General features: G+C 38.9%; 1 protein-coding gene across 2 annotated transcripts; it reads right to left on the minus strand.

Annotated features, from left to right (window-relative positions):
• Positions 1 to 5: 5 nt before the first annotated feature.
• uxs1 (UDP-glucuronate decarboxylase 1) lies at positions 6 to 23,172 on the minus strand. 2 transcript variants are annotated; one of them, XM_079169586.1, is made up of 15 exons: positions 22,404 to 23,172; positions 20,772 to 20,799; positions 19,608 to 19,656; positions 18,744 to 18,787; positions 17,904 to 17,964; positions 16,319 to 16,499; positions 12,500 to 12,604; positions 10,849 to 10,908; positions 9,282 to 9,403; positions 5,513 to 5,632; positions 5,005 to 5,048; positions 2,901 to 2,961; positions 2,730 to 2,787; positions 1,911 to 2,014; positions 6 to 746 (listed from the first exon to the last, which is right to left on the minus strand). In XM_079169586.1, the coding sequence occupies exons 1-15, from the start codon at positions 22,492 to 22,494 to the stop codon at positions 615 to 617; spliced, it is 1,260 nt and encodes a 419-aa protein (XP_079025712.1). In that variant the 5' UTR covers positions 22,495 to 23,172; the 3' UTR covers positions 6 to 614. The 2 variants fall into 2 exon arrangements, with proteins under 2 accessions (XP_079025712.1, XP_079025711.1); XM_079169585.1 differs by having other exon boundaries at positions 17,904 to 17,994.
• Positions 23,173 to 27,773: the final 4,601 nt, after the last annotated feature.

Below are 27,773 nucleotides of genomic sequence, written 5' to 3' on the forward strand. Positions count from 1 at the left end.
AAATATATTGGAAATATTTTATTAAAATAGCATCTGAAACTGATAACGCACATCCTGACATGAGCTTTCACAAAATTAGGAACACGATGACATTATGATAAACACGTAATGATGCTGTAACAGTCTTTCTAGAGGGTTTGCCCGGTCCTGCAGTGTGCTGCGTAAACGGCCAACAGCCACGCAACATCCAGTGGAGAAACAAAGTCAGGCTGCTCTGTATCTCTAGAGACAAAACACCCTGGAACTGATAAAAAAAAAAAACACAAAGCACTGATGCACAGTTTGAGCTGTTTTCAAGATTCTCACATCTTCATTTTAAATAACAAAAGCACAAATTCACAACAACAAAAAAAAAAAGTAGGCTCTGTTTCAGATGTCTTGCCTCATATTTCCATCACGCAAGCTCCGGTATGGAAAAAGCCCTTTTTTCCCGCAGCGCAGCCAATGCAAGGCCACACAACACTTTTTAAAGAGGAAGATGTCTCTGCTTCTCAAATGAAAAAAGACACCACATCCAGGAGTGCTCTACTCAACAGTGTATTTCAGAGAGTTGCTCAGCAGGAGTCTCATCATCCTTCTGTGTTTTGGGAGAGTCAGTGGTGGAAGACCTGACCTCAGTTGTGTCTGGGTCTTCCTTTCTTCATGCGGGCGGCTTTCGGTTTGGGGATGTACTGGTTGTTGGCCTGATGCTCCAGTTCCCTGCTGAAGTACTGGATGGTTTTGTTCAAGCCCTCCTCCAGCGGCACCTGTCCACACGAGACACAACGCAGACAATACATAAAGACAAACAGAAACAAAGATAAATGCTGAACAATGTGTTATATGCTATTACTCATTCAGAAAGCCAATAATACTCTTTGTAAATCATGAAGTAATTGTTAATCTATGTTAAGACCTCATGTATTCCCGAGTTTGCCGCCCCCTCCCCCCCACAACTGTAAATGCATGATGAAAAATCAATGTACATTTCAGGGTATTAGAGTTTAATTCACAAATGATGGACTAGAAACCAATTACTTGTCATCTTCTAAAAATAAATGCAATTTATCAAATACCCATCTATTATTCAGGTTTGTTACGCAGGGCACGTACAGACAGACAATTATTCACGCTCACATTCACATCTATAGGCAAATTAACCTAAGCTGCAGGTCTTTGGACTGTCAGAAGCCAGAGAACCCGGAGAGAACCCGGAGAGAACCCGGGCTGTGAGGCGACAGTGCTCGCCACTAAACCACCGTGCAGGGACATCAAATATGTAAAAAACTAAAAAAGACTTAAAGAAAATCTTCACTACTAGCATTAGATCAATATTGTTGGGGAAAAAAATGCTCATATTGAGATATGTTTAGTGGTTTTATAATTTTTAACTGGAGAATGTCCAACTCAGTTCATATCTTGATTCCCTAACAATCAAAAATAAGGGCTCTTTATCAAAGATGTTGATGTTATGGGTCAATATATTGTCTTGATTTTTAAAAACGTTAGTATCTGTATTGCCTCAGATTCAAAAAGACGTGCATACACTCCCCTTTATATACATTTGAACTTATTAGGAATTTATAACAGCAAAATAAAATGTTTGAGTTTAGCTTTTTTAACTTTCTACTCTGTGACTTTAAATACTAAGTCAAATACCGATATCAATAGAATGTTGTAATAATGATTTCCGTAATCGACCTTTGTGTAAAACTATCAGTGTCTGCTCTCTTCCACATTACAGTCATTGTGAATCTGCCGTGCAACACTTATGAGCGGTCAGAGAAGGAGACACTGATCAGTTATTGGAACTGGTTGGTCAGACCTGCAGCATCGTTACACCCCGCGGGGCTATAAGCTGCGTTTCACCGTCTACAGCTGGTTTGCAGGACATTGCGTGTGCGCGTGAGTCTGCCGTGTGTCACACGTACCACCGGCTCCCAGCCGAGCAGCATCTTGGCTTTTCGAATATCAGGTCTTCTTCTCTGTGGGTCGTCCTGGGCCTCTGGAAGGAACTGGATCTGACTTCGGCTCACTGTGCGTTTGAGAGAGAGAGAGAGAGAGAGTGAGTGCGTACGTGTGTGTGAGAGCAAGCACGTATGTTCAAGGACAGTTACACGTGTTACGACATGTTATTCATCATATAACATAAAACAAATGATTATGAGAGCGATGAGTCACGGCAGATTGACGCTTTTGTGTCGTTATGGCTTCATGTGGCGGTCATGTAACTCTGCCGGATGTAGTACTGGAGCTGCAACTTCTAAAAATGTAATTACTGGCTATGGAGACACCACATTATCAGCAGTCATGAGCTGCTTGCTTATTCTCCTCCATGTTTCTGATTATACTACAGATTACTCATAGTGAAAAACAACAGACTGCTAATTGGAAAAAAGCCTCTTTCTTCTTCTCCTTGTGTTGCTAGATTATAGTCATTTAGCAAAGCCATTTCCAATGCAAACATTGGACACAGACATTGCTGTTGAGTTTGTTTTTTTAATGCACCACAAGCCGATTGCCATATAGTCCCATTATATTGGAGAAATGGCGGACATATTTACGTCCGATATCTCCAAAACTAGGCAACTCACACCAAAAAAAAAAAAATCAGGAAAATAAGTGTTTTTTGATATTGAGGTGAACTGTCCCTTTAAGAGATTAACAGGTAAGTATCCAAGGCATGAAAGGGAAAAGAGTGTTCAGAGACACACGGAGTGACGGCTACCCGGAGCGATTGGACGCCTTACCGACGAGACTTTTGATGAGACGAGCAAACTCCAATATGGTGTGTTCCTCTGGGTTCCCCTGCAAACACACCACAAACACACTCATCACATCAGTGTCGACGTGACAGAAACAGAAAATGACTCACCGGTCATTTTTGGATTTAAATTTCAAACAGGGTCCGATGAACTCACCAGATTGACTGGACTGCTGATGTTACTGTTCATCAGCAACACCAGGCCGTTCACCAGATCACTGGAGAGCACATCAGACACAGAAGCAGAGCCGTTACAATGGATCCTCCTGTGTAGCTCCGCTATGTATGAAGGATCCTGCATGACCACCACTTATTGTACATGTAACGTCATCGAGTTCACATAATTCCTCAGCTGACCTGGAGCAACAATATTGCTTTTCCATTTAGCACATTATCATAGTGGAGCCAGCAGAGACATGGCAGCTGCAGCATGAGCTCTTTCTAGGATTTTCTCTGTTTCTTCAGCACATCATGCACAACAAAAGTCTTCTTTCAGTATTTTTAACTAGAAAACACGGCGTATAGCCGTTTAAAGATGTTTTAGTATTACTATTGTGTTATGCATACAATATCCAGTCAGTCTTACGTGACAGAAAATTAATAAAACCAGAATCAGTTGTATTTAAATAAACTGCGACAAAATGAATAATAACTGATGATAAATATACCATGTAATTATTATAACCTAATGGAGAACATGCCTTTCTCTAACTGTGGAACTACATGTTGACCACACAGATGGGCACACACAATTCATTAGCACAATTCTGTCGACATGGATTAGACTTTATTATTAGAAATGACATGCGAACAGAAATAATGACGGGCGACCTCACCTACCGCTGGTACAGTGGACGCAGGGTTACTAAATATAATCCCCTCTAAACACCAGATCCACATCCATACGCACTTTCAGTATAATGCAATACACTTCAACAAAGGAAAGTGTGTGTAAACTATATATATATATATATATAAACTGGGCCAAGATCAGAAGGGGAGTAATGTTAAAATTGAAACAATGACCCCTATCTGGATTTTGAGAATATTCTCATTCTATTTTAGGATTTTAATTTTGCGGATACTTTCGTATTGAAGCAGTTTCTTAACTTAACTGCAGCTCCTCTTCCTCACACTAACCAGAACGGACTGACTGTAATGCTCTCAGCTCACTATATATATATATATATATATATATATATATATATATATATATATATATATATATATATATATATATATATATATATATATATATACATATATCACTGTAAATACACAGCCTTACAAATACAGACATTCAATCTGCAAGTTCCCGTTTCTTATATTTAGCACAACAATATCTCACTCACCTTACACTGGGTCTTCTCTTTTAACTACCACTATTGGGTTGTACTGTTCATAATGTGTACAGTATATACTATGTACATAGATTTATATTCCTACCTTGTTCCATTTGTTATTTTTTTTAAATGTTTTTATTATGGTCTATTTATATATTCAATCAATCCTGTATTGTATAATGACAATAAAGCTGAATCTTAAAACCTGAAACACACAGAATCTCTACTTGGTAATTAAAGAGACTTACATTCACAGACAGATACATTAAATCATGATCAAGGTTTCATATCACGCATAGCAAAACAATGTTCAGTGTATCTGTATTCTCAGTGTTTGTGGCATCAAGATCTTGCTCTTTAAGACCTTGGCATTTCACTGTTGACTCGATGTGAAAGTCAAACAGGGCGGCGACTTTATGCTTCAAAGAGATCGGAGCGTGTCTCTGATTTCTCTTCTTCAATCAAATGAATCACTTTCTCACCTGCACACAAAGCAACACTACCCCTTTAACCTGCCGCGCACTGCTTTCAGGCAGAGAGACACACACATAATGGTATTCAATAATACGTTTCAAAGTCAAATTTGATTTACTCCTCCGCTTTGTTACACTAGTCCACGTAAACATCGGCATCCACACGAACATCTGATATACTAGAAAGTAATCATTGTGTGTTTACTGTGGTCTGTCTCAGTGGAGAGAAAAATAACAACCAACACTAAATATACCGTATAATTGGCATTGAACCTTTAATTGCTATCATTTATGCATTATGAATTATATAATTTTGTATTTTCTTATTGTTTCCTAATTGGTGGGTAGAGAGTAAGAGATTCTCCAGAACTAATACTTCGGTACAAATTGAAGAGAAGTATGATTTCAGGGAAAAAACTAAATCGGTGTAAATATACAATCTTACCTTACATATTGAAAGGCTCTTGTTTGGGCACCAGTACCATACACCTAGAACAACAACAACAGAGATGGATTATCATTTCTGCATAATGCACATACTGAAGGATATGAATATGTGTTTCCATGCATAAAACTATACACTACAAAAATTGTATAATCAGTTGCTTATAAAAGATTTGCTAATAAACCATATTTAAAATGTTCATATAGCTCTTAACACTAAACAGATCCAGATTAAGAGCACCAAGGTGTCTAACTTTACAGTTAAATCATCTTCAAATAAATTAGCTTTCATACAATTTAAGATGCATAAAACAGTAAGTCGATCAGCAGACTGAGGCTGTTTCAATGTGTACATCCTCACACCGCTAGTCCTGGGAGAAAACAAAACAAGCCAAAGACAGTTTTTTTTTTTTGTTTTAAATAAGTAATTCCAAGTCTTTGACAGAATGCTTTCACCAGAGGTGTTTTGAAGCCATTGGCAGTAAATAATTGAAACGTTAACTGCGTACAGTAAGAGGTTCTCCCTGTAGTGCCTGCAGGATGAAGTTGCTGACGACTCGTCCATCGTTCATGTGCATTCGGGAGCCAAACGTGTTGAAGATTCTTGCCACCCTCACCTCTACTCCTTCCTGTGAGCAAAGAAACAAGAACGTGGGTGAGTCATAAGTAATTTATACACTTTGTTGTTCCTTGGTTTTAATATTTATGTTGATTGCTTGGTACATTTACTGCAGTTTTGTACTTTATATGTTGTATTTTTTTTTTAATGGCAATACAAAGCCTGGCAGGTACGCACAGAAATCGCAGCCAGTAGTGCTTGAACACCAGTAAATTAACGATTGAAATTCAAGATATACAAGCGGAATAAACCGCCTAAACGGGCTGACAAAACATATCTTGAACAGCAAAGCATTAACTATGGAGTCTGACAAATGTTTGCACAATTCAGTGAACACTCAGGAATAGAGTGAGCCCTTTACCTTGAACCAGATATTTCTTTGTTACCCATTTATGGACAAAACCATCTCCTACTTTGTTGAAATGTGTTCACCGACTTGATAGCTATGAGCGAAGTGTAATAATTTCATTCTTTGACTGGGAAGCAGAGTCTGAATACAAGGCAAATATATGAGGCCACTACATCATGTATACACACACTGATCCCACATATATAGAAAACTCTATGGCCTTCATAAACAAGCTTCACGCATCCATATATGCTACTTCAGATGAGATCTGAATACATTTAAGGTCATATAACATGAATAAAAACATGAAAATTATGTAGATTGTTTGAAACATGAAATTCGATGGTCACCACCAACAAAGATATTCATTATAGTGAAGAACAAGGACACAAAGAGCACAACATGAAGAAGCGGTCTTAGAAGGCAGCATACACATACCTGGGTGGGTTGTTTCAGTCTTAAAACACTTCAGTATTGACCTCATTTAGCAAGTCACCAATACTGATTCATAACCATAATAATAATTACCTTGAAGAATCAGCTTAAAGCAGTAAGTCAATGACAACGGTTTGAATTCATGAACGTTTTGAGTAACTATAATCGTATTGCTTGCCACTGCACAGGAATGTGTCATTTAGTTTGCTATTTAAATCCTGCACATCTGTGTGTTTGCTAGGAAAGGCCATTACTTAACAACCGTAGAGACACATTCTGAGTTCTGACAAAATGAAGCAGATTTGGCATTGAAGTCAAATCTGATAAAAATGCTATCAAACGCCATCCCCTAATTGCCGCCCGTAAAACCTTTAACGGGCTCTACGTGGTCTGTGGTTAGAAAACAGGAGCTGTTCACCTGCATACACAGTACTAATGAGGGGCAGGTTGAAATGTGTGCCAAACGTCTGGTCCACTAATGAGAAAACATGTGCAGTCTGTTCACATCCCCTGATTTGATTATGAATGTTGGGAATGCACGAAACAACACAACGGGTTGCAGTCAAAGTAAAACTCATCATAACATGAAACAAGTCAATAGTTGATACCACCAGCATCAGTTAAACACCCATACTAGCGCTGGCTAGCTGTGGTGGTCCGAAGGTCTTCTTGCTGTTGAAGACTCTACATCTGCACATACACGTGTATGTATGTATGTATGTATGTATGTATGTATGTATGTATGTATGTATGTATGTATGTATGTATGTATGTATGTATGTATGTATGTATGTATGTTTGTATGTATGTATGTATGTATGTATGTATGTATGTATGTATGTATGACTTTAATGTTAGCATTCTAATGTTAGCATTCACCGGTGTTTCTGGGTGTTTTCTTAAGAAGCCCTTCTAATGAGGATGTCACCCGTCAATGGAATTCTTAATGCGTTTTGTCATCAATTATTTTGCCGATATTTGTCAAACACTGAAGTCTTTTCGCCCTTGGCAGGATACAACCTCTCTCTCAATCACACGCGCACACACACACACACACACACACACACACACACAGGCACACAAACAAACAAACACACACACACACACACAAACACGTGTACATAGAGCAAGTGTGGCGGGACGGATACAGATAGATAGGCACGTTTTCATTTATCCTCATGCTCCTATTGTTTTGAAGCGGATGCGAGTGGTTATAAAATATACACGCATGGCGAATTATAACAATTTAATTAGAATCTAAAATAAATAGTAAAGTAGCCGGCTATTCGGCTGGCAGATGGCGCTTATGAAAAGCTCTGTATAGGCCTACAGTATATATTAATTGAGTGACAGCTGGAAGAACAGGCTTACAGTTTTCCCTGCATGCCTGCAACGTGTTACCTACACAGAAATTCACCAGACTAGATCAACACACACACACACGTCTCTTAAAAAAAGTCACAAAATGTGATTAGATAGCCAAAGTTACCTGCTGCTCTTCATTTCCGTCTATAGTCTGATATAGTATATAAATATATAGTTTAGTTGCAATAAATCAGTAACAGGACTTTCAGACATGATAGTATTTCTGTCCGAGTATCAATAAAAGTGCCAAACTCCAAAAGATGCTCATCCCTACATGTTACACTGCTTATTCTTATACAACTGAGAAGAAGGTGCCTCAATCATACGCACTGTGCTTTAAATATCGCTGTGCATAATTGCCTTCTACATAATAATACATTTGCTTAATAGTATCATATCAACAGGCAATTGAAGGTAAACCGACGAACAGTTTACAATCTTTGTAATGTTTAACTTCCGTCAGAGGAGCAGGCAACATCCTTTTTCCTCCGCATAACCTACACTCATCAGTTTTCAAATGTTAATCAATTTCTATTACATGACTGGACAATAGATGTAATTAGTGATATTCTCGTCCCTGTGAACACAAAACTGACATCTGGATATTGAAAGCCGCCCATATCCAAGAATTCTCCCAGTAAGTGTGAACAAAAATAATGAGCAGTCGAGGAGCAGCAGGAGACGAGGCAGATACAGAAATATCACCTGCCTGGGGGAAAGGCAAGAGAAGTCAATCATATCTGATCATCAAAGGCTGGCGTCAATCAAGTCATAACAGGAAAAAATTATAAAAAATAGTCTCAACGTCATCTGGATATTTAAGGAAATATACATGAAAACATAGACGTGTATCACTGACACAAGTTTCACTGATATTTCTTTACCGCACTATTAATAACCTTTTTCATTATGATAAAATAAACTGTTTCTTATTGATAAGGTTGTACAGATGTAAGACAAAACAAATCAAATATTTTCATCTGAAATGAAATCTCTTATTCAGCATTTGGTTATACTTAGCGTGTATTTCTGGATTCACAAAAACAAGATGGCGACGGCCGAAATGCTGAACTCGAGGCTTCAAAACAGCAGTCCACAGACCGATGGGTGATGTCACACCGACTACGTTCACTTATATACAGTTTATGATTTTAGCATTCAAATGTTTGGCAATCGTTTGTAAAGCACTTTGAAGTGCATTTGATTTGTTTGAAAGTTGCGGTACAAATTAAGTTTGGTTAACATTTTCAACGTCTGAGTAAATCGTAACATTTTCTTTTTAATCAAGAAATCCTAGAAATCCACCATAATTGAATAATTCTATTATTTTACAGATATATTTTGACTGTGTTTTGTAGTTTTGGGCTAATGGCATCATATGTAGAATTCTAGTGTTGCTCCAAAGCATTTAAATTCACACAGCGACTAATGTCACCATCAGTCAAATCAAAATAAATGGCCTCTCTGGAACCTGGTACTATTTCAGATGCACGGTGTGTAGTCAGGATACCTGTTTCATGTAGGCATAGCACATGGTCTCAGCTACTCGTTTCCCCTCATCGTAGCACGCACGAGGACCAATTGGATTCACGTGGCCCCAGTACTCCTCATTCTGTGGGTGTACCTCTGGATCTGGAACACAAACATTTGGGACACATGTAAAGGAATCGGGATCTGTAATTGCATGCTTTCCATCTTACTGATTGACACACGATCAAATTCCCTGCCCAGACATTTCTGCTGCGATTTAGCACTCAACAGATCAAAGTAGAGAATGGATGACTGACATGCTGTACTGTGACTGGCTTTCAGGATAAAGATGACGAAAGATCTCTTTGATTGCTTGGTAGAAATATTTCAGTTTGTGTTCCAGAGGAGTGCGAGTAGAGCAGGGGTGGCCAACCCGCGGCTCCCGAGCCGCATGCGGCTCTTTGCCCGGTTTCATGCGGCTCTTACGTTCATATCGAAGTTTGTATTTGTGTTTTTTTAATGTGCGTGTTCGCTTCGCTTGAGTTAAATACGGTATTTTCGTCAAACGCGCATGTGCGGCCACAGATTACGTTCCTCGTCGACCCATTTAACGCCGAGACGGACTGTTTGAAAGCCCCGCTAGTCACAGATGAGGATGCGGCTGAGTTGGAGATGATCGATCTTTGTGAGGAGGACCAACTCAAACCTGCTTTAAGGGAAGGGACCATTGAGTTCTGGAAAAGTGTGCCAATGAAAAAATACCCCAATGTCAAACGGGCTGCGCTTAAGATATTGTCAATGTTTGGGTCAACATACGTCTGCGAGTCTGTGTTTTCTACCCTGAAACACGTGAAATCAAAGCATCGATCTGTTCTGACTGACACCCATGTGAAAGAATTGCTTCGAGTGGCAACAACGGAATACAAGCCAGATTTGAAGAGGATTGTTCAAGGCAAGGAATGCCAGAAGTCCCACTAAGAAACATTCATAGTAAAAGAAAAACACTATTGTAAATTATTATATTTTTGTTTGTGGACTTGGTTGAACTGAGAGTTTGTCTGTGTGAGACAGTGCACACAATGTTCATTGTTGAAAATGACTGGCCTGTGGTCTTAGGAGTCAATTTCTGTCATTATCATGTTGGTGTGTGACATTTACAATAAATCTGGCTGAGCAAAGGTATGTGTGTGTGTGAGGAAGGGATAGGGTGATGTTCATGTGTGCCCATGTGTATGATGTGGCTCTTTGCGGTAACACAGTAAAAAATGTGGCTCTTGGTCTTTGACTGGTTGGCCACCCCTGGAGTATAGATACTAATTTATGGTCATAAATGCTGCCTTAAACAAGGCTAGCCAAAATTGTTGTGCTGCTTAATTGAGCTCTTTGAACAAAGCATTACTTTTTACTTGTACAGCTGTTAGTTTGTGACTGACTACAATAACACCCCAAAAAGCGTTGACGAAGAGAGGTGTGGCAGACAGTCGGTTTGTTGGCTGTGCTTGTAAAAGGTTTAGCACATGATGAAGTGTCTGTTTTCAAAACTCAAGGGGGAAATAATAAAGTAACTGTAGCACCAGAATATCTAACGACGAGTGCATCTTCCTTACCTCCATAAACCTCAGAAGTAGAAGCCAGGAGTAGTCTGGCGCCCACGCGTTTAGCCAAACCTTGGAGACAAACAGAACAGTGAGAACACTTGCTACACGGTTCTCCTCTTCTCTGCCTCTTCCAGCAGCAAGCTGCTGAGTCGGGTGCCTTTCAGCTCAAAGATAACAAACTTCAAAAAGGGGGAGAAAAGAGATTGTTTGACCTGCAGCATTATTACTTTATTCTTGTAATATTATCGTATATTATTCTCAAAGCGTTACGACCTCTCAAAGAACATAGATATGTGGGATATTTGAATGTGCATTAAGTTTTGAAGCAGCAGCATGAGCAGACATCTTAATGAAAAACACGTGAGCTAAGTTATAATAGCTCATGTGTGTGTTATATATATATATATATATAGAGTATAATTTGCTATAAGTCCACAGGTATACAAATTAATCAACATCAATCAAGGTATCATTAAGGTGAGCAGGTTCCACGTTCACATTAAAAGAGGTTATTTCCTCAAACAAAAGGCACAAAAGGCGATGGAAGAGTAATTCATGCCTACGGGTGTGTTGCAGAGATAATTGCAATAATTTGAAAGCAATATAGACTACCTGAGAGCCTTACTGCATTATATTTTTATATTTCTTATTGGCAACTGCAGCCTGAATTTTGTGTTTTCCTTTACATAAATAAACCACCTATTTCTATGGTGCATAGAAATTCATCAGAATGAAGAAAAACATCTTCTTATCGGTCTTATCCAAACATGTTCAAAGTGGCTTTCTGATCGGCATCTGTTTGTGATCGATAATGAGACCGGAGTAAAGTTTCTAACTGTTGCTTTTGATAGACATAATTTATTTTCACACAACATTTTTGCTCCCTGGGAAACTAATATTGATATTTCAACAGACCAGTTTAATTAAATCTGTTATTTGGCATTTAATTACATGCTACACAGCTACATCTAAATGTATCTTTTCATAAAATACACATGGTGATTGGTATTTTTTACGAGAATGTCTTGAATATGATCTAGAAATGTTAAAATTCACGCAGTGCTTTCACAACACTTAATCTGAAGAAAGTAGTAATTCACAGGAGACGTTCGAAAATGCCTCTAAAAATTACACCAAAGTCAGTTCGAGAGAAGCTGGTTTGCGCTTCTCATGATAATTCATATTTATTCTATTATTTACTGAATATGGGATTCTGAGAGCCCAAAGCAAAATAACAAATATGAGGTATTGACTCGCATTTGAAGCATACAATAGTTTCCTGATTAGACTATCAGCAGTTGGATATGAAAGTATAAAAGTTGAAACTGTAATGAGGGAGCATAATGGTCTATAAGGCGGTTTTCTGAATATTGTCATCCTCTTTTCCTCGGGGGAATTCAAACTATTAATGAAAACACCTTTTCAAAGGCTGAATCTCCAAAAAGTAGATAATTTACAATGTTTTGTGGCTTATTAAAATTATTATATTTTTTACAAATGTATTACAGTGCTCCTGTGTAACAAGAAGAACATTTATTAAACCTTTTACTGGGTTATGCGAAGACGTACTATTCAGACTTAGAAGTCTTAACATGAAGTTTTGATTTTGAGAACCATCTATGAAGTCATATAAACGGTAGGGTGCACTTGATATACTCACCAAGCATGTTGAGAGTGCCAATGGTGTTAGTCTTGAGTGTTTTGATGGGATTGTACATGTAGTTGGGAGGAGAGGCTGGAGACGCCAGGTGATAGATCTGGTCCACTGTAAAGAGCAGGAGAAATGTAAATCTGTGTTATGACAGTGCAACTCTTTATTTCCTAAACGCTGCAGCTTGTTGTTACCTTGACCTCAAAGCTTTCACTAATAGCCAGCCATACTTAGCTGCGCTAATAAGCTAAAGGACAATATCAGTCAGACAAACATGTGCGTCTGTTGAGTCTAAAGTCAATAATTAAGGGAATCACATCTATACCTCGACATAGTTCAGAGCATAGAAATTACAACCGGTTTCCTCTGGCAGACACGTTACTAGCAAAGAAAACGTGTTCAAGGTGACACACCGTTTTCTAATACTTCTCCAGAGTTCTCGGGTGAATTTTGAATTTCTGACCACAGTAGCTTACATAAGGCTGATCATATTGTTGAAAGAATGTTATTCGGCCTAAAGGATAAGGACCAGACATATGAAAGATGTGCTTTTATTGTACAACACAGTCTAATTGCCTTGTCTTCAACAGGTGTTTTCCTCCCACAGCCACCTCTGACATTCTCTTGCACTCCTTATTTTCTTCCCATTTTCTAACCACTCCATTTCCTTTCTTCTCTTCTCCACGTGACTTTTATCACCTCTAAGTGGTCCACTGTAAAGCGCAGGAGATGGCTTGACCTCCCGATCCCCAACTCAAAAAATGTTCACTTTCACATCTAGTTCCAGTCTCTCTCTGATCATTTCTCTCTTCATTGTTATACTTCATTTACTACGTAGACAAATAGACACTGATGTCAGCAGGAAGCCTCTCAGTGTCTTTTGTTAGTTTTTTTAATAAAATGTACATTATTTCGTGTATGTGTATATGACAATAAAAAGGCATTATTATTATTATAATCATCATTATTATTATCATTATCATCATTATTATGATGATGTTGTGTTCACTAGTCATGGATGTTCACAGCTTGTTTTCTGGGGCCTGTGTAACCCTATGTGTAATTATTTTTTAATACTGCTGCTGTTGTTGTGTCTTCAGCTAGCCTGTGTGCGTCGTCACATAGCTGCATGCCAGACTATGTGAAACGCAGGACTTCATAATAACAGTGATTATATTTGATGCGAGTCGGACACGTCTTGGCGATAACAACCTATTGTAACAAAATGGTGAACCGCTAGTATTGTCCAAGAATTATATTATTCTAATGGTGCAACCCAAGGACTTCTTAACATACACTGGAGCATAGACTGTGAGCTGGTTGGAGGCGGACAAGGCCACTGCACTGCTACATACATACATTCATATGGAAATAAACTTGAACTGCAACAGGTATTTGATCTTCAGCTTTCTTATTTCCTCATAAACAACTTCACAAAAGCAAACAAGCTAAAGATCAGTAATGGATCAGGCTTTATATAAAAAAATGTTAAACGCTTGTATGCCTCGTATCATAGGCGTTGATTCAGTGTATGCTCGATAGGGATGTCACGATATTACATTTTTATTCGGCTGTTGAGTTGGGACGTTCGCAAAAGGAACTGAATCTAAGAATCGTCTCTTTTGAGTGTAATGTAAGTATTCAGATTTTAGCCCCGATTTTATTATTTGGGATTAATCCACGAGGTTAGGGGTTGTAGAAATAAAGGAAATTAGTTTTAAACTAAAACTAATTCTGGAGAGGACCCCTAGAACCCTCACAAATTGGGTATCTTTCCAAGTTTGCGCCCCCATATAAAATAATAACCAAGCGCCCATAACCCATTTGGCCCTTGTCACCTGTGATCACAAGTAGGTTGAGCTTCCGTGATGGTTTCTAATGACGTTTTGTATGCATTGCAAATTGCCCCTCTTACATAAAGCCCAGCTCCCTAGAGTGCACGGCTTAGCTTTACAGCTCCTTGAAGGTTCTCCTCGTTCTTTGTTCTTCTCTGGTTAATGCCTTCCTTGCCTGGTTCGGGATTATTGGTCCTCTCTGGGCAGGGTTGTTGTGGTGCCATATTTGTTCCATTTTGTAATAATGGATTTAATGGTAATGATGTGACTCTTAGATTGCACACAGGTGGATTCACTGCCTGCAGGTACCACTGGTAGAGGGATGAGGGCAGCTTTGTCTAAGCCAGCAGAGAAGCTTACAAGAACAAACTAAGATAAACAGACTGCAGACAGACAGCTTGTTTGTAAAAATGTGCAATTACTCAAGTTAGCGTGCTGTGCTTATGTAATGAGAGACTGCGGACAGAGACGATTGATTTAGGTTTCACCTTTGTTTACATGTTGAACAGATGCATTCTTCACTTCACCTGGTTCACTTCTGTGTCTCCATCGCAGCCTCTCATTTCTGTTCCCTGACTTCACTCGTGTGTATGTGCTTGTGGTTAATGTGTGTGCAGTTGGAGGAGCTCAGTCACGACAGAGAGAGGAGAGGAGATGCATGCTGTGTGTGATAATAAATTACAACCAAAACATTAAAGAGTACAAATAAAAACCGCCAGTAACGTTCATCAATACTCCTGTCTTTTATAATTTAGCCCCGGAGGCTGTTTAATACAGAGTTTTGGGACCCATCCCTACCATTAGGTAGAAACTCTCACTAGAAACAGTGTTCGGTTTGTCTGTTCTCGGGTGCTGTAAAATCACGGAGGTACAAGATGGCGGACTTTGTGGAAGATGAACCACTCCCTAGATATAAATGCCTTTTTATAAGCTAACAAAAACACTTAATGTCAGATCATCATACATGGATGACAACATAGTTATAAATATTGATTCCATTTCTGCCAATTAATCCCCTTAAATGTTACACGCTGTTCCTTTCACTTTGGGAAAGCTGCAGCGCTCGCAGCATGTCATGTGACGAGGAACAACCAATCGCCTGAGTAAATAGCCGCTTGTTTAAAAAGTTGAGGTTGCGCCTGAGAAACGGAGCTGGGACACGTGCCTGCACGGAGCTGGGGCAGACATCTGCATAGATTAAAGTGAGAGCGTATCTGTTATGTGAGGCGTGCTCGTGAAAAACTGATCAACTTGCAGGCTAGAAAGGGGGAGGGCCAATCGAGGGTCGTATTCATTCAATCAAACACAGCAGTGGTATTTTCAGACACACCTGGAAGATATCTGTGCTCTACTGAGTGCACCTTTGTAGTTTACATGGTTTTGGTCATTTTTGATGAGTTTACATTTTTTTTCTCCACAGGCATGCCTGTTATTGTGTCTACCCTTGAAGCTGTACACACACTGAAACAGTGGGAGGCACACTGGGGACTAAACTGGGACTACGTGTTTCATGTGCTAAATTACTAACGCAATTTTATTTCTAATCGAAAGCCAAAGTCCCAATCCACTTCTGTTCCACTAGATTTCATTGCTCAGTGTAATTTCTGAGAGCTTAATCATTCTTTCCGTGAGGATGAAACATGATACCAGGGTTTTTAGTCCATATTTTACAAAAGATTGTCTCATAATATGAACAAAGACCCGCATTTCCTGGCATGAAGCACAATTCAACTAATTTGACAGCTAGTGTAAACTTCATGAGTCCAGTTTCTTTGTTAATGTACTAACTTGTTTTTACAATACCTTTGCACAAGTGAGGGCAGAAGATTTTTGTCATTATAGTAGAAATATTTCTAAAATTAATTGTGAGCCCTCCTTCGCTCCCTCATCATTTGAGCATATTTAGTTTGCTCTGGATACGCTGGACACAAAGTGGATCTCCAATAGTAGAGGACTAAAATTCATCACCTCACACATTTGCTCTCTCGCTCACCCTCAATATAGAGAGGCTCCACCACATCATGATTGATGAGCTCGAAGTTTTCATGGCCGATCCAGTGCTCCACATTCCTTTTCCTTCCTGTGAAGAAGTTGTCCACCACAGTCACCTCATGGCCATCCATCATCAGCTTGTCAGTCAGGTGGGAACCCACAAAACCAGCCCCACCAGTGATCTTGTGGGGAAAAAAACACATTTAGTGCTTCTGAGGGTAAATTTCACAGAAGAGCCACAAAACAGAAATTCAGCCTGTGCCAAACAAAATGGGGTAAATAGGGTGGGGGTATGTTGACAATTAAAAGATAATTATCTCCGCCGGATTGTGCGTTTGCCTGCATGTGTGGGTCTATCTGTCTGCAGCTAATCTCGCATAGTACTGGAACCTTTGTGCATGTTAATGACTATGAACAAGGTCACCTTGTGGTTGTGGTGATTCAAAATGTTTGAAATGCTAATTAGGAACGTTTCCATCAACTGGTTACAGCGTAGCTTGGTCCAAAATTTAAGCGATAGGCTTGCACGGCTGTAATCCGACAGTAAGAAGAGTAGAAGATGGAGAGGTTGGGATCCGTAAACAAATCAAGTCAGCATGGTCATCTAACCCATCTACAGGAGGAAAATTAGGCCTTCAGGAATTTGTATCAATTGTGCCGGTTTTAATTGTTCTTTCAGACAGCAGAAACAGCTGATCAGTCACGCGAGTTAAAAGGGATTTTTGTATGTATAACTATCGCTTTGCAAATGACAAACTAAACAGAGCAGTGTCCTCTAGTTACTTTCACTGGGAGGAGAGTTAGCAGTTAGCACCCGGTGGGTAGCAGAATAATAACAAATTATTTTGGCTCTGCTTTCATTTTTTATTTCAAACATAACTTTATTTATTAACTATTAACTGTTAGTTTGACAGCTTGAGTTTTTTTGGCTCGTCTAAACTCTTTGTAGAAATGTTGCAGTGTTCCCAGATCACAGCAATTATCTTGGCGAGTACAACATTATTATTCACTGAGAGTCTACACTGTAGACTCTCAGTGAATAATAATATCTAGACTATGTAATAAAGACTTTACAGCCATTATAGTGGCTCTGCTAGGCTTTACTGACACACAGCTATAATGTTAACGTCACAATGTGAAGCAGGTAATGTTAACAATGTTTACCATCTAATTTTAGCGTGTTAGCATGCTAACATTTGCTAATTAGCCCCAAACACAAAGTACTGCTTAGGCTGATAAGATTGTTGGTAGTTTTGCAGGTATTTGGTCATGAACTTAGGTATCGAATGAATAAAATTGAAATCTGGACGTGCTCTTGGTGGTAGATGGAAAGTGTTATTGTTAGTGGGCTGAAAATAAGACCCAGGTCGCGTCTAACCAGATTTACCTTTTACATTTTGTGAAAACAGCTGCAAGTGTCTCAAAGGACATCTGAAAGACGGAACGGACCCTCTCGGGCAGCACTGAATCTTAGGATGTGGTCCACTTGTACATGCTCCATTAATCAAATTATTACGTTTAGTTTTATAGAGATTAGTCATGACAATATAATAGTTATTGTGAATGTGAAATTGTTTGTCGCATACCAAAATTCTCTTCCGATCCTTTTCTGACAGGAACTTCACAGGCGGATATTTCTGAGAAAAACTAGAAGGAGAAGAGAAAGAAAGCAAAAAACTGCATAAGAAGGAAGCAGAACAGAACAATATTCATTAGTTAAATGTAAATCCAGTTATTGGTACATTAACAGGCTTTCACTGCATTATTCTGAAAGCTCTGCTGTCATAAGATGCATCATGAGTGAACTGCTTCGCCTGAGAAACTATTCCTTTCTTTTTAGGAGGCGTTGAAGCTATATGGTGTCTTATATCTTTCTAATCCACAACCTTTTCAATTTCATTTTATATCATATTTAATTGCCCGTCCAATCTACCTATCCACCTACCTGCTTGCGCATATTCTGCCCATGCACTCAATGCTCATCTCCACAGCCTTCCACAAGTTGCTAGCTTAACAGCTGAGTACTAACAAGCCATGTTCCTTTTCTATGTTCATTATGAAAGGTTTACGTTCGTAATGATCATTTTAGGGGAGTGGCTTTGGAGGGAGGCCTGAAGGGACAGGCTGTCAGTGTTGCCGACTGTCTTGCTAGATTTAGCAACTTTTAAAGCTAGCACTGCTAGCTACTTTCATTGGAATAGAGTTGGTAACATTGGGATGTTTTTTTCGGTTGGAATCTTTCTTTTTTTTAATCTAGCATACTCTTGTTAGTTTCTCAAGATTACCGACCAATGCTTTAATTCTAATAAATAGCTCATTAACCTTTCACTAAGCTTTGTGTTGGTCTTGCATTACAAAAAATATGTTCATATTGAAAGCGAAAACAAAGGCTAATTGTCAGTGTCACCAAGTATAGGGATACACACCTTTGTTCCAGATCACGAATCTTCTCTCTGAGAGGAGCCACAGCCTGAAGTGATTTGAGAAAGGAACCAAACAGATTAGTTGTGGAAGCAGTCATAGCAGCCTACGAGTTATTTCCCCTGAACCGTGTGGCACTACGGAGCAGGAGACTTTATCAGGGTCGCCAAATACATTTGCAGGGTTTCTCCCACTATCTTTTAATTAACATATATCTGCAGTACACCTTTGAGCCACATGTGGAGCCTGATGTTTGTATTGTTCGGGTAATTAAAGCCTACTTACAATATTGAATCTAATATGAAAGGCTAGCGTACATTCTGTTTGTTTAGCTGATAAGAGGCTAATGAGCCAGCTAACTCCGCCTTAATGCATTTATTTGCTCTCATTTAAAAAGAATTGAACAGGTGTTTATGTTTTCAACAACACATGCATAAATCGAAGTTGTGATTCACCAAATACAGATCTGATATGATGTATAAATAAGGCGTATTGTGAATTGGATCGCAATAGTTTGTCATTTTTAAAAAGTGGGTTGCCAGTAAAAAAAAGTTTGGGAAACTGCACGAGAGAACCCGTCTGCAGTGTAGCTCATACACTTCACTTATGAACCAGGGAGTTACTAGAATCATATTCACCACCCCTCCCTCACACATTGCCAACGCTATTTCATAATCAACAGCTACAACCATATCACACACCTACTGTAGTGGCAGTAATAGCAGTTACCTTAAATACTCGATAGCTGACTGGATTTAACTCTCTGCAGGGTTTTGTCTCGTTCATTTTTTGGTCTGTGCAACAAAACATTCATCCTCTCTAGCACCAGTGCAACAAAAAGTTAGTGTACAGAAACATGTCAAACTCACTTCATCAATTCTCTGCTCAATCTTCATTTCTCCGTGTTCTTGTATTGATCTAAGATGAGAGAAAGACAAAAACAAGGGGGGGGGGGGGGGGTAAGATGATGGCAGCAATCATCACAAAGCCAGAGAAGATTGCTGTCGACTTGACGCACGCTGCTATTCAACAACACATGACGCACCACACCCACACATCCAATAACAGTGGAAGACATGAAATCCCATATCACAGTATATACAATATCTATACATCTTGATACAGTCAATTGTATTGCTTTCTGTGTGTGGATAAAACACAAAATGAAGCAGTGCTGCTCATTGGTTTGCAACTGTGCCAATAATGTCATAATACAAGCAGAGGTATTAAAAAGGTATGGCTACTGTGGTATGAGAGCTTGAACAGTTGACAAATGATATCGTCTCACGTCATTACAATACAACTTATTCAGCGCAACTAATGCATGAATGCATTTCAAAGCAAAGAGGAATGACAGTGCTGTGATCTTTAGACAAAGAACAACACTTATTTGTTGAATTATAAATCCATCAGATTAATTTATCTTCATATCTGCTTTTGACATGACATGCTTCCCTCTCACAATTTAGAGAAAGAAATTACATTTGTTTTGACAGTATTCCTCAATAAATAACTTAAATTGTGTACAAATATCTTTGAACTGGATCAACTCATTTTGTGACTTTTTTCACCATGTCAACCACAACTCAGAGTCCACTATGAGAATCAGGTGCACAGGATAGGATGGGTTCGGTCCATCTATACAATTACAACAATGTTTTCAATAATTGAGCGTCAAATTCCTTTTGAATATTTCATTTTTTTTTTTACAGGAGATTATCCATAAACATGAAATCCTGATTTTGCACAGTGGGAAGAATTTGTCATGAGGAAGAATAATCGTCAAGCACCACACGCTCTCATCGGGTCAATAAAGTGAATCAAACAACACAACATCGAGGATTAGAACGGCTCATGCTGCTAAAGATCACACTCATCATGTACATTAAAGAACCTCATTTGACTACCCACTCCTCCCACAAGATATGACTCATTGAGAGGCGAGTAATCCTAAAATGCTGCTGTTACCACGCAGTATGGCAAATATTTCATATTTAAAAGCAGTTAGGTAAAAGAGAAATGAATTACTGTACCTCATGTTCGTATATGTTCCCCAGACGGCTGGAAGAGAAAGAGAAAACGTGTCACAAAAACCCAACATTATGACTGAAAAGTGTATGTGCAGTGCAGGTTCACATTCAGCCATATCCGTCTATCAGCTCTTACAACTGTACTGTTGTAAATCATTGAGCTGTAAATAATAAAAATGTTCAAACTGATCCTCTATAAATAATATATTTTCAAATGGATTAGTTTGAAACCCCAACCAGGTAATACCCTGTCTCTCAAACCTGGGTATTTTCTATTTATTTCCTTCACCTTCTAAGTGTATTTAATTTAATCTTCACACAAACATCAGATCAATAAAAACTGTAAATAAATGGACCATCAGTTTTGTAATTAGTCTCCCCTTCTATGGTCTTTTGTCTTGATCCTTTCCACTATTTTATATGTATTTTTTCCAACCATTTGAGTGTATTTCTTCAGTTTAGCAGAGGTGAAATTGGTTTATGACTTGATATAATTCCCAGTAGTGTCATCACCTGATAGCACCATGTGCAGTGAGCTCACCTGAATATGGACAAACATTCCCCACAGTGATCTACATGACCAAACTTCCCTTTATAGTCTGCCCAGTATAAAGTTCACTGCTGGTGATTTTCAATGCATGTTTAAACCTTTGTCACCATATCGCCTGATTGGCACAAAAGATGACATCATGGGTTTGACAGACAACATGTTCATTATGCAACACAGGCCTCAAAACAACTAGGGATGCACCTATCGGGTAACAGGTCCGATACTAAGCTCATGTATTCCTATTCCAAAAACTGCTCCGATACAGTCGCTGACTCACACTTTCTCAAAACACATGTTGCCTGTTTTATACTACCATTGACTTTGTACTTATTCCACTAGTGATAACACAGTTCAATGCATCTCTGCCAGAGACACAGTGGGGTAAAACAGTTTTCTCACTTTTAGTGACCAAATAAATTATTTAAAAAAATAGCTAAATAAATGTATGACGTTTATCATACCATGAACAAATTGTGTTCCCAGATTGGGCTGGTTTCCGCCCAAATGGGCTCTTTTCTATTAAATTGTGATTGTGTAAATAGCGTTGGGCTGGTAGATGAAATTCCAGCTGCTTCTGTCAACATTTAGCTGTGGGCTTTGAACAAATTGTGAAAACAATATTACCAAACAAACAAGCATTCACTGTACTGTCAAAACCCCAGAAATAAAAATTTCTCTGTGAACACTTGCTGATACCACTCATTTAATCTGATCAATATTTGACTGGCATGAGTTGTATTTATCGGTCATTGGGGCTAAGGGAGGAGCTACTTACCTTGACGTCATCATAATTTACATTGACATTTGTGTTTGGTTGTCTGACTGCATTCTTTGTGGGTTGCAATAGTCTATTTATCTAACATTTTAGCTCTTTATTTATGAAGCTTTGTATGACTATGATGTGTTTTCTACAATGCATATGTAATGGTTTTACGGTTTACACGTGGAAGGTTGTAATTTGGGTTTCTTAATTAATTGGGTTGTGTCAATGTAAACTCACATAAGTTCACATTTGGTTATCATGGTTGGTAATAAAGTCACTGTATGGGCGAGATACATTCAGTTACACAAATGAGTGTACTTACAGGCAATGTAGGCGATCAAAGCGAGGGCAAAAAGTAGCTTCATCATTCTTCTGTTTAATCCTGATATCAACCAGATGACCCGCTTCATCATCCGCTCAATGCAACAGGACACAGAACCTAACGAGCCACACGTTCAAGCTCAGCTATAACATTTTGAGTCACAATTGTTCATGTCCTCGTTGGGAGTTCGGTCTTCAAGATGTCTGAGTTTATTTGGCAGACTGTCAATAATATTGGTGCTTATAGTTCATATACAATTGAACTAGCTTGACAGGACAGACAGGCTAGCTGCTCCTGCTACGTCAACACCAAGCAGGAGCAGTTTACGTGGCTAGCAGGGTAACTGGTACACAGCTAGCAAACAGAACTAGATGGCAAGCTACACTGTTGTGTCAACACTTACAACTACATATAAACGTATCTACGGGCGACATTTGTCTCCCCCGGAATAAACAAACAGTTATAATAGCAGCAAAACACAATTCCCTTACGTAAACAAAAGGTACGTTCACAACCTGCGACAACGCCTCAGTAACAAACAAGAAGCCAAATGGTTAACCGTTAGCTCCACATTAGCAGTTAGCTACGGCTAGCTAGCGAGCTACTTAACTGACAGCGCATTTTTCGTATGTCCATAGCTGTCGCGAAAAAACAACAGACGCGAATCCTGCCTCGCATTTATATTCAGGCAAGTACCGGGAAAACAAAAAAATATGTTCATTTTAACGGCGCACAAATGCACACATGCCGGAGTTTGCTCCTCTCAGTTGGGGGCGAGGACTAGCAGATGAGCGATTAGTCATTGCTCGATTTAGCAGCCTGACTTTACCCGCAGAGACTGCGTGACGCTCGTTTGACTTGCCTCAACTAATAATAGTCGTTTTGTTTTATTGGTATGAGATTTCTAAGACCGTTGTCATTTATAGACTAATATATTAATATAATAGTGTGCCATATATTCACCATTATTTATGATGTGTAAAGTTAGCTTTCAGGTTGCAGGATCATTTATTTTCAACACTGACACAATGGCTCATTCATTCCATCACACGGAACTTTCCACAGTGCAGTGAACGGACCTTGTTGAACAACCACCGTAAGCTGTTTGGCGTTGTAAGCTTTTTGTGTGGTGAGATGGATTTGCATTTTCTAAAGTGTAGGCTACAGTATTATACTGCAGGTATTATTTATAGTTAAGACAACCGAGGAAACTTTCGGACTGCAATATAGTGAGACTGTCATTCTGTCTGGTTACTTTATGTTTTTCCTTTGCAAATACACAATTACATTGCAGGTCTCCTGTACTTACATTGAATTATACTTTTTTATTTTAGATTAGAGTTGGTAAAATATAATACAAAATATATATATATATATAAGAATAAGGAAATACATAAATTAAATGCAATTGAGGAAACCAAATAAAAAAAAAATTGATTTCAATATGTGTAGATAGAGATTAAACAGGTTAATAAACAACAAATAAGTGTAATATATATGTGTGTTGTATTTGTTATGTCAATTTTTAGCATCGTCTAATATATGTCACATAAATGCTCCTCCACTGTTTACTTGTGTCTATATCTGATGAGGAGAATGAATATAAATAAATAAATAACAGACAGACTGTGTCAACATTCTGCTAGTTTAACTCCCACTTGACTGTGGATGGATCAGTTGGTGACTTGACCAAAAGAAACAAATGCATAGCCCTAAGATTAGCTATATGTGAGATTGGCATAATGACTCTACAAAGCACACCTGGTGTAAACAACAGAGTAAATAAACAGGCAATTTCATAAGTTCCCTCTCTTCAGATTTATTACAGAATCCAGAACAGGCGAGAATGGCTTCTTAAAAATAATGAAAACCACCAAGCAGCGATTTTGCCATAGTGCCCTTATTCAAAATTGCAGATCACGTGAGAGACATGTTCTAAGCTACTGGACATGAATGTGGGTGCTCCACCAGTAGCCTGGATCACCAACTATCTCACAGGTCAGCCACAGTATGTGAATAGCACGGGGGCACCTCGGGGAACTGTCCTGCCTCCCTTCCTGTTCACACTCTACACCTCGGACCTGGAGAAGTTTTCGGATGACTCTGCCATTGGGGGCTGTATCAGTAGGGGACAGGAGGCTGAGTACAAGAGTGTGGGGGACAGTTTTGTGGAGTTGTGTGAAGTGAATCACATGCAACTCAACATCCCAAAGACTCAAGAGCTTGCCGTAGGTTTTTGGAGGCAAATGACGCCTCCGAAACCAGTGAACATCAGGGAAACAGACGTGCACATCGTCAAGGCTTAAAATACCTGGGCGTCCACTTAGACAATAAGATGGACTGGACTAAAAACACATTCTATTTTATTTTGCAATGGTGTCAGTATTACTTCTATTACACTGTATCATTGTTATTCTATTGTTCATTTATGTATATATTTTTATTCAACTGTTTTTTTTGTTATTTTTCTGTTGTAATCTTTGATCAAACTCTGGCACAAGAATTTCCCTCGGGATTAAGGAAGTTCTATCATATCTTATCTTATTTTATATGCTTGTTCCAGAGAGACATTTTTCCGTACACACAAACATTACAAAACAAACAGCTGCAAAACAATAAAGATGTATTGCTAGCAAGACTCGTTTTTACACACGCTAAATGGATGACAATTCTATATGTCTGTTCGTTGGTCCACCGCTTGGGTCCAAAATAAAATATCTCAATTACTACGAAATGGATTGCCATCAAAGTTGGCACAGACATTCATGGTGTCCTGAGGATGAATCCTAATAGCATTGCACATCCCTTGACTTTACATCTGGCATCACCAGCAGGTCAAAGTTTTCACTTAAAATATGTCAACATCTACTCTAAAAATTTGGGGCACACATATATTAAGAATTAAGTTGAAGTTAAATTAAATATAACTGTCAGTCCTGTGAGCGCCACAAACACAATTCCTTTCACCTCAATTGGGCTGGGGTGAAAGCGAACTCTCTGGAAAAGCACTCTGTCATTATGTTGAGAGGACAAGAGTAACAAGGGTCTTCATAAAAACCCTTAATCCTCTGGATGCAACTAAAAATGCAACATGCAGACACCTAATTTTAAAGGTCTCTTTCTTCTCACTTATTGTTTGTAAGAAGGAAAGTGTTTTCACATTTTCATGTTACTCACCGTATACATTTTTTACATGTAAGAGCCACAGCTCCAAGATCCATCACCTCAGTGCTGTGAGAATTCTTTTGTTTTCTGTTTTGTTTCATTTGCTAGACAGGCAGTGATTCAATTACGTGACATCTGCCTGGTAGCTGAGTTAAGTATACCGTTTATTAATAACATGTAGGCAGCTGTAGAGCCACACCTACGTTTTAATAAATATGGGCTGAAGACAATCAAATGTTCAACAATTATTTTCCTGGCTGTCTGTACTCCAGGCATAAGGGAGTGCCATGACTACTCAGCTGGGGATAATCCACTTGTTCGGGTCTTGAATGGCGCAGCTTATTTTTTTTCCTGGTATTCTGCTGCACATTTTGAGTCACTGCGATAGCAGAAAACACAATTATTGCAGGAAACAGAAACTTCTTTCCAGTCAAACTGTATTATTTCCAGACCACGAAGCCTGCTCACAAACTGCCTTCAAACTGTAAGACGAAGACAAATTAATTAGACCGAAGCAACAAGGGTTAGATGATCACAGCAAAGGATTTGTATTAATAGAACCTTCACAGCAAGATGAAAGACTATTTATTTCACATCAGGAGACATTTGGACATTCACTGAAGCTCACTGAAATACATTTTGAGTTTTATCTTTAATTGCAAATTTAATTCCAAATTGCTCATATCAAAAAGCATTCCTTCATCAGCAGTGAACTGCTAAATGGACATTTAAATCTCTGAGGAAGACATTTTATTATCAAAGGCAATTATGAGGACGCGTTACACCGTCTCTGCTTTCTGTCTGTTTATTTACGTTTCATGTTTTAATGTGGTCATATCATTGACTGATAAAATCCCTCAGAAATCATTTTCAGAACAACTGATCTGTCAAAGGCGGTGTTTGGAAATGGATCATTTGACAGCTGTTGATCCCGGCGATAGGCATGAAAACAGCCAACACGTGGCTTCTGTTCCTTAATTTGTGGCCCTGCTGCAGCAGGAAATAAGTACAAACTTGGGGAGCTGATACTGCCAACTATATACCAGAGCTGCAGGGGAGAGCGCAGAGAGAAAACACTTATGATCAAATGAAATGGAAATCACCCACACTTATCAACAATGTGATCTCAGAGATTTTGAGAAGATAAATTAAAGTAAATGGAGTTCTTTAAGCCAGTGTCGGTCTTTTTGTCGGTTAGTCCACCATTTTGGTCCAGACTGAAATATCTCAACAAATACTGAATCAATAGCCATGAAATTTTGCGTCCACAATCATGGTCCCAAGACAACAAATCCTACTAACTTTGATGATTCTCTGACTTTTCAAGCAGCACCACCATGAGGTTGACAATCCCTCAGTGTGCAACGTACAGAGACTCATTAAAGCCACCTATCTACTGCTATGAGATGAATGTATCAGTCACTTTAAACAACTTCACTTCAACAAAATATGCCAGAATGTTTGTAATTTGTAACATTAAGTACTGTTAAGTAGAGAAACCATTCCTCCCAAGATTATTGTAACCTTAGGGTTACTTTAAAATGTAGCTCTGACAACACATGGGCAGTGAGCATCAAAGTGTGCCTTTAGTATTGAATGAAGAAAAGCTCATCATCATGTAAATTCATCCTAACAAAGCTAAGTGGAGAACAGGGCCGTCCTTCAATCAGAGGATCGGCAGCTCGATCCCTGACTCTGGCTCCACGAGTCGCATGTCAATGTGTCCTTGAGCAAGACACTTAACCCCAAATTGCTTCCGTAGCCTACGGTGTATAGATACTGAATTGTAATTTGCTTTTGATAAAAGTGTCTGGTAAATGACTGTCATGTAAATGTAATTTGTGTATATTTGGGGGCGACTGTGTGCTAAGTGGATAGCAGGTGCGTCCTTCAATCAGAGTATTGGCGGTTCGATCCCCGGCTTCTCTAGTCGCGTGTCCTTGAGCAAGACACTTAACCCCAAAATTGCTCCCCTAGCTGTGCCTACGGTGTAGACATGTGATAGAATTGTAAGTCACTTTGGATAAAAGCATCTGCTGTAATGTAAGGTAAGGAAAGTGGCGCTTGCAGTTAATGCTACTGTGGAACAGTCTCCTGCTTTAAATTACATTACATTGTTGTTTTGGATGTTTTTTCTTTAAAGTGAGCAAACGTCTTTCATTCCTACTTTATCAGGAGGCTTGACTTATCAGCAGCCCACACATT

Source organism: Pholis gunnellus (assembly GCF_910591455.1).
Source record: "Pholis gunnellus genome assembly, chromosome: 12".
Classification (NCBI taxonomy): Eukaryota; Metazoa; Chordata; class Actinopteri; order Perciformes; family Pholidae; genus Pholis; species Pholis gunnellus.

What these genes read in the sequence shown, in the direction of transcription:
- uxs1 (XM_079169585.1), bottom strand. Translation starts at nt 22,494, where the DNA reads ATGATGAAGCGGGTCATCTGGTTGATATCAGGATTAAACAGAAGAATG. An exon ending in GGAACATATACGAACATGAG is followed by an intron (nt 19,657 to 20,771) that starts GTACAGTAATTC and finishes CTCTCATCTTAG; the next exon opens with ATCAATACAAGAACACGGAG. An exon ending in TCAGCAGTCCAGTCAATCTG is followed by an intron (nt 2,788 to 2,900) that starts GTGAGTTCATCG and finishes GTGTGTTTGCAG; the next exon opens with GGGAACCCAGAGGAACACAC.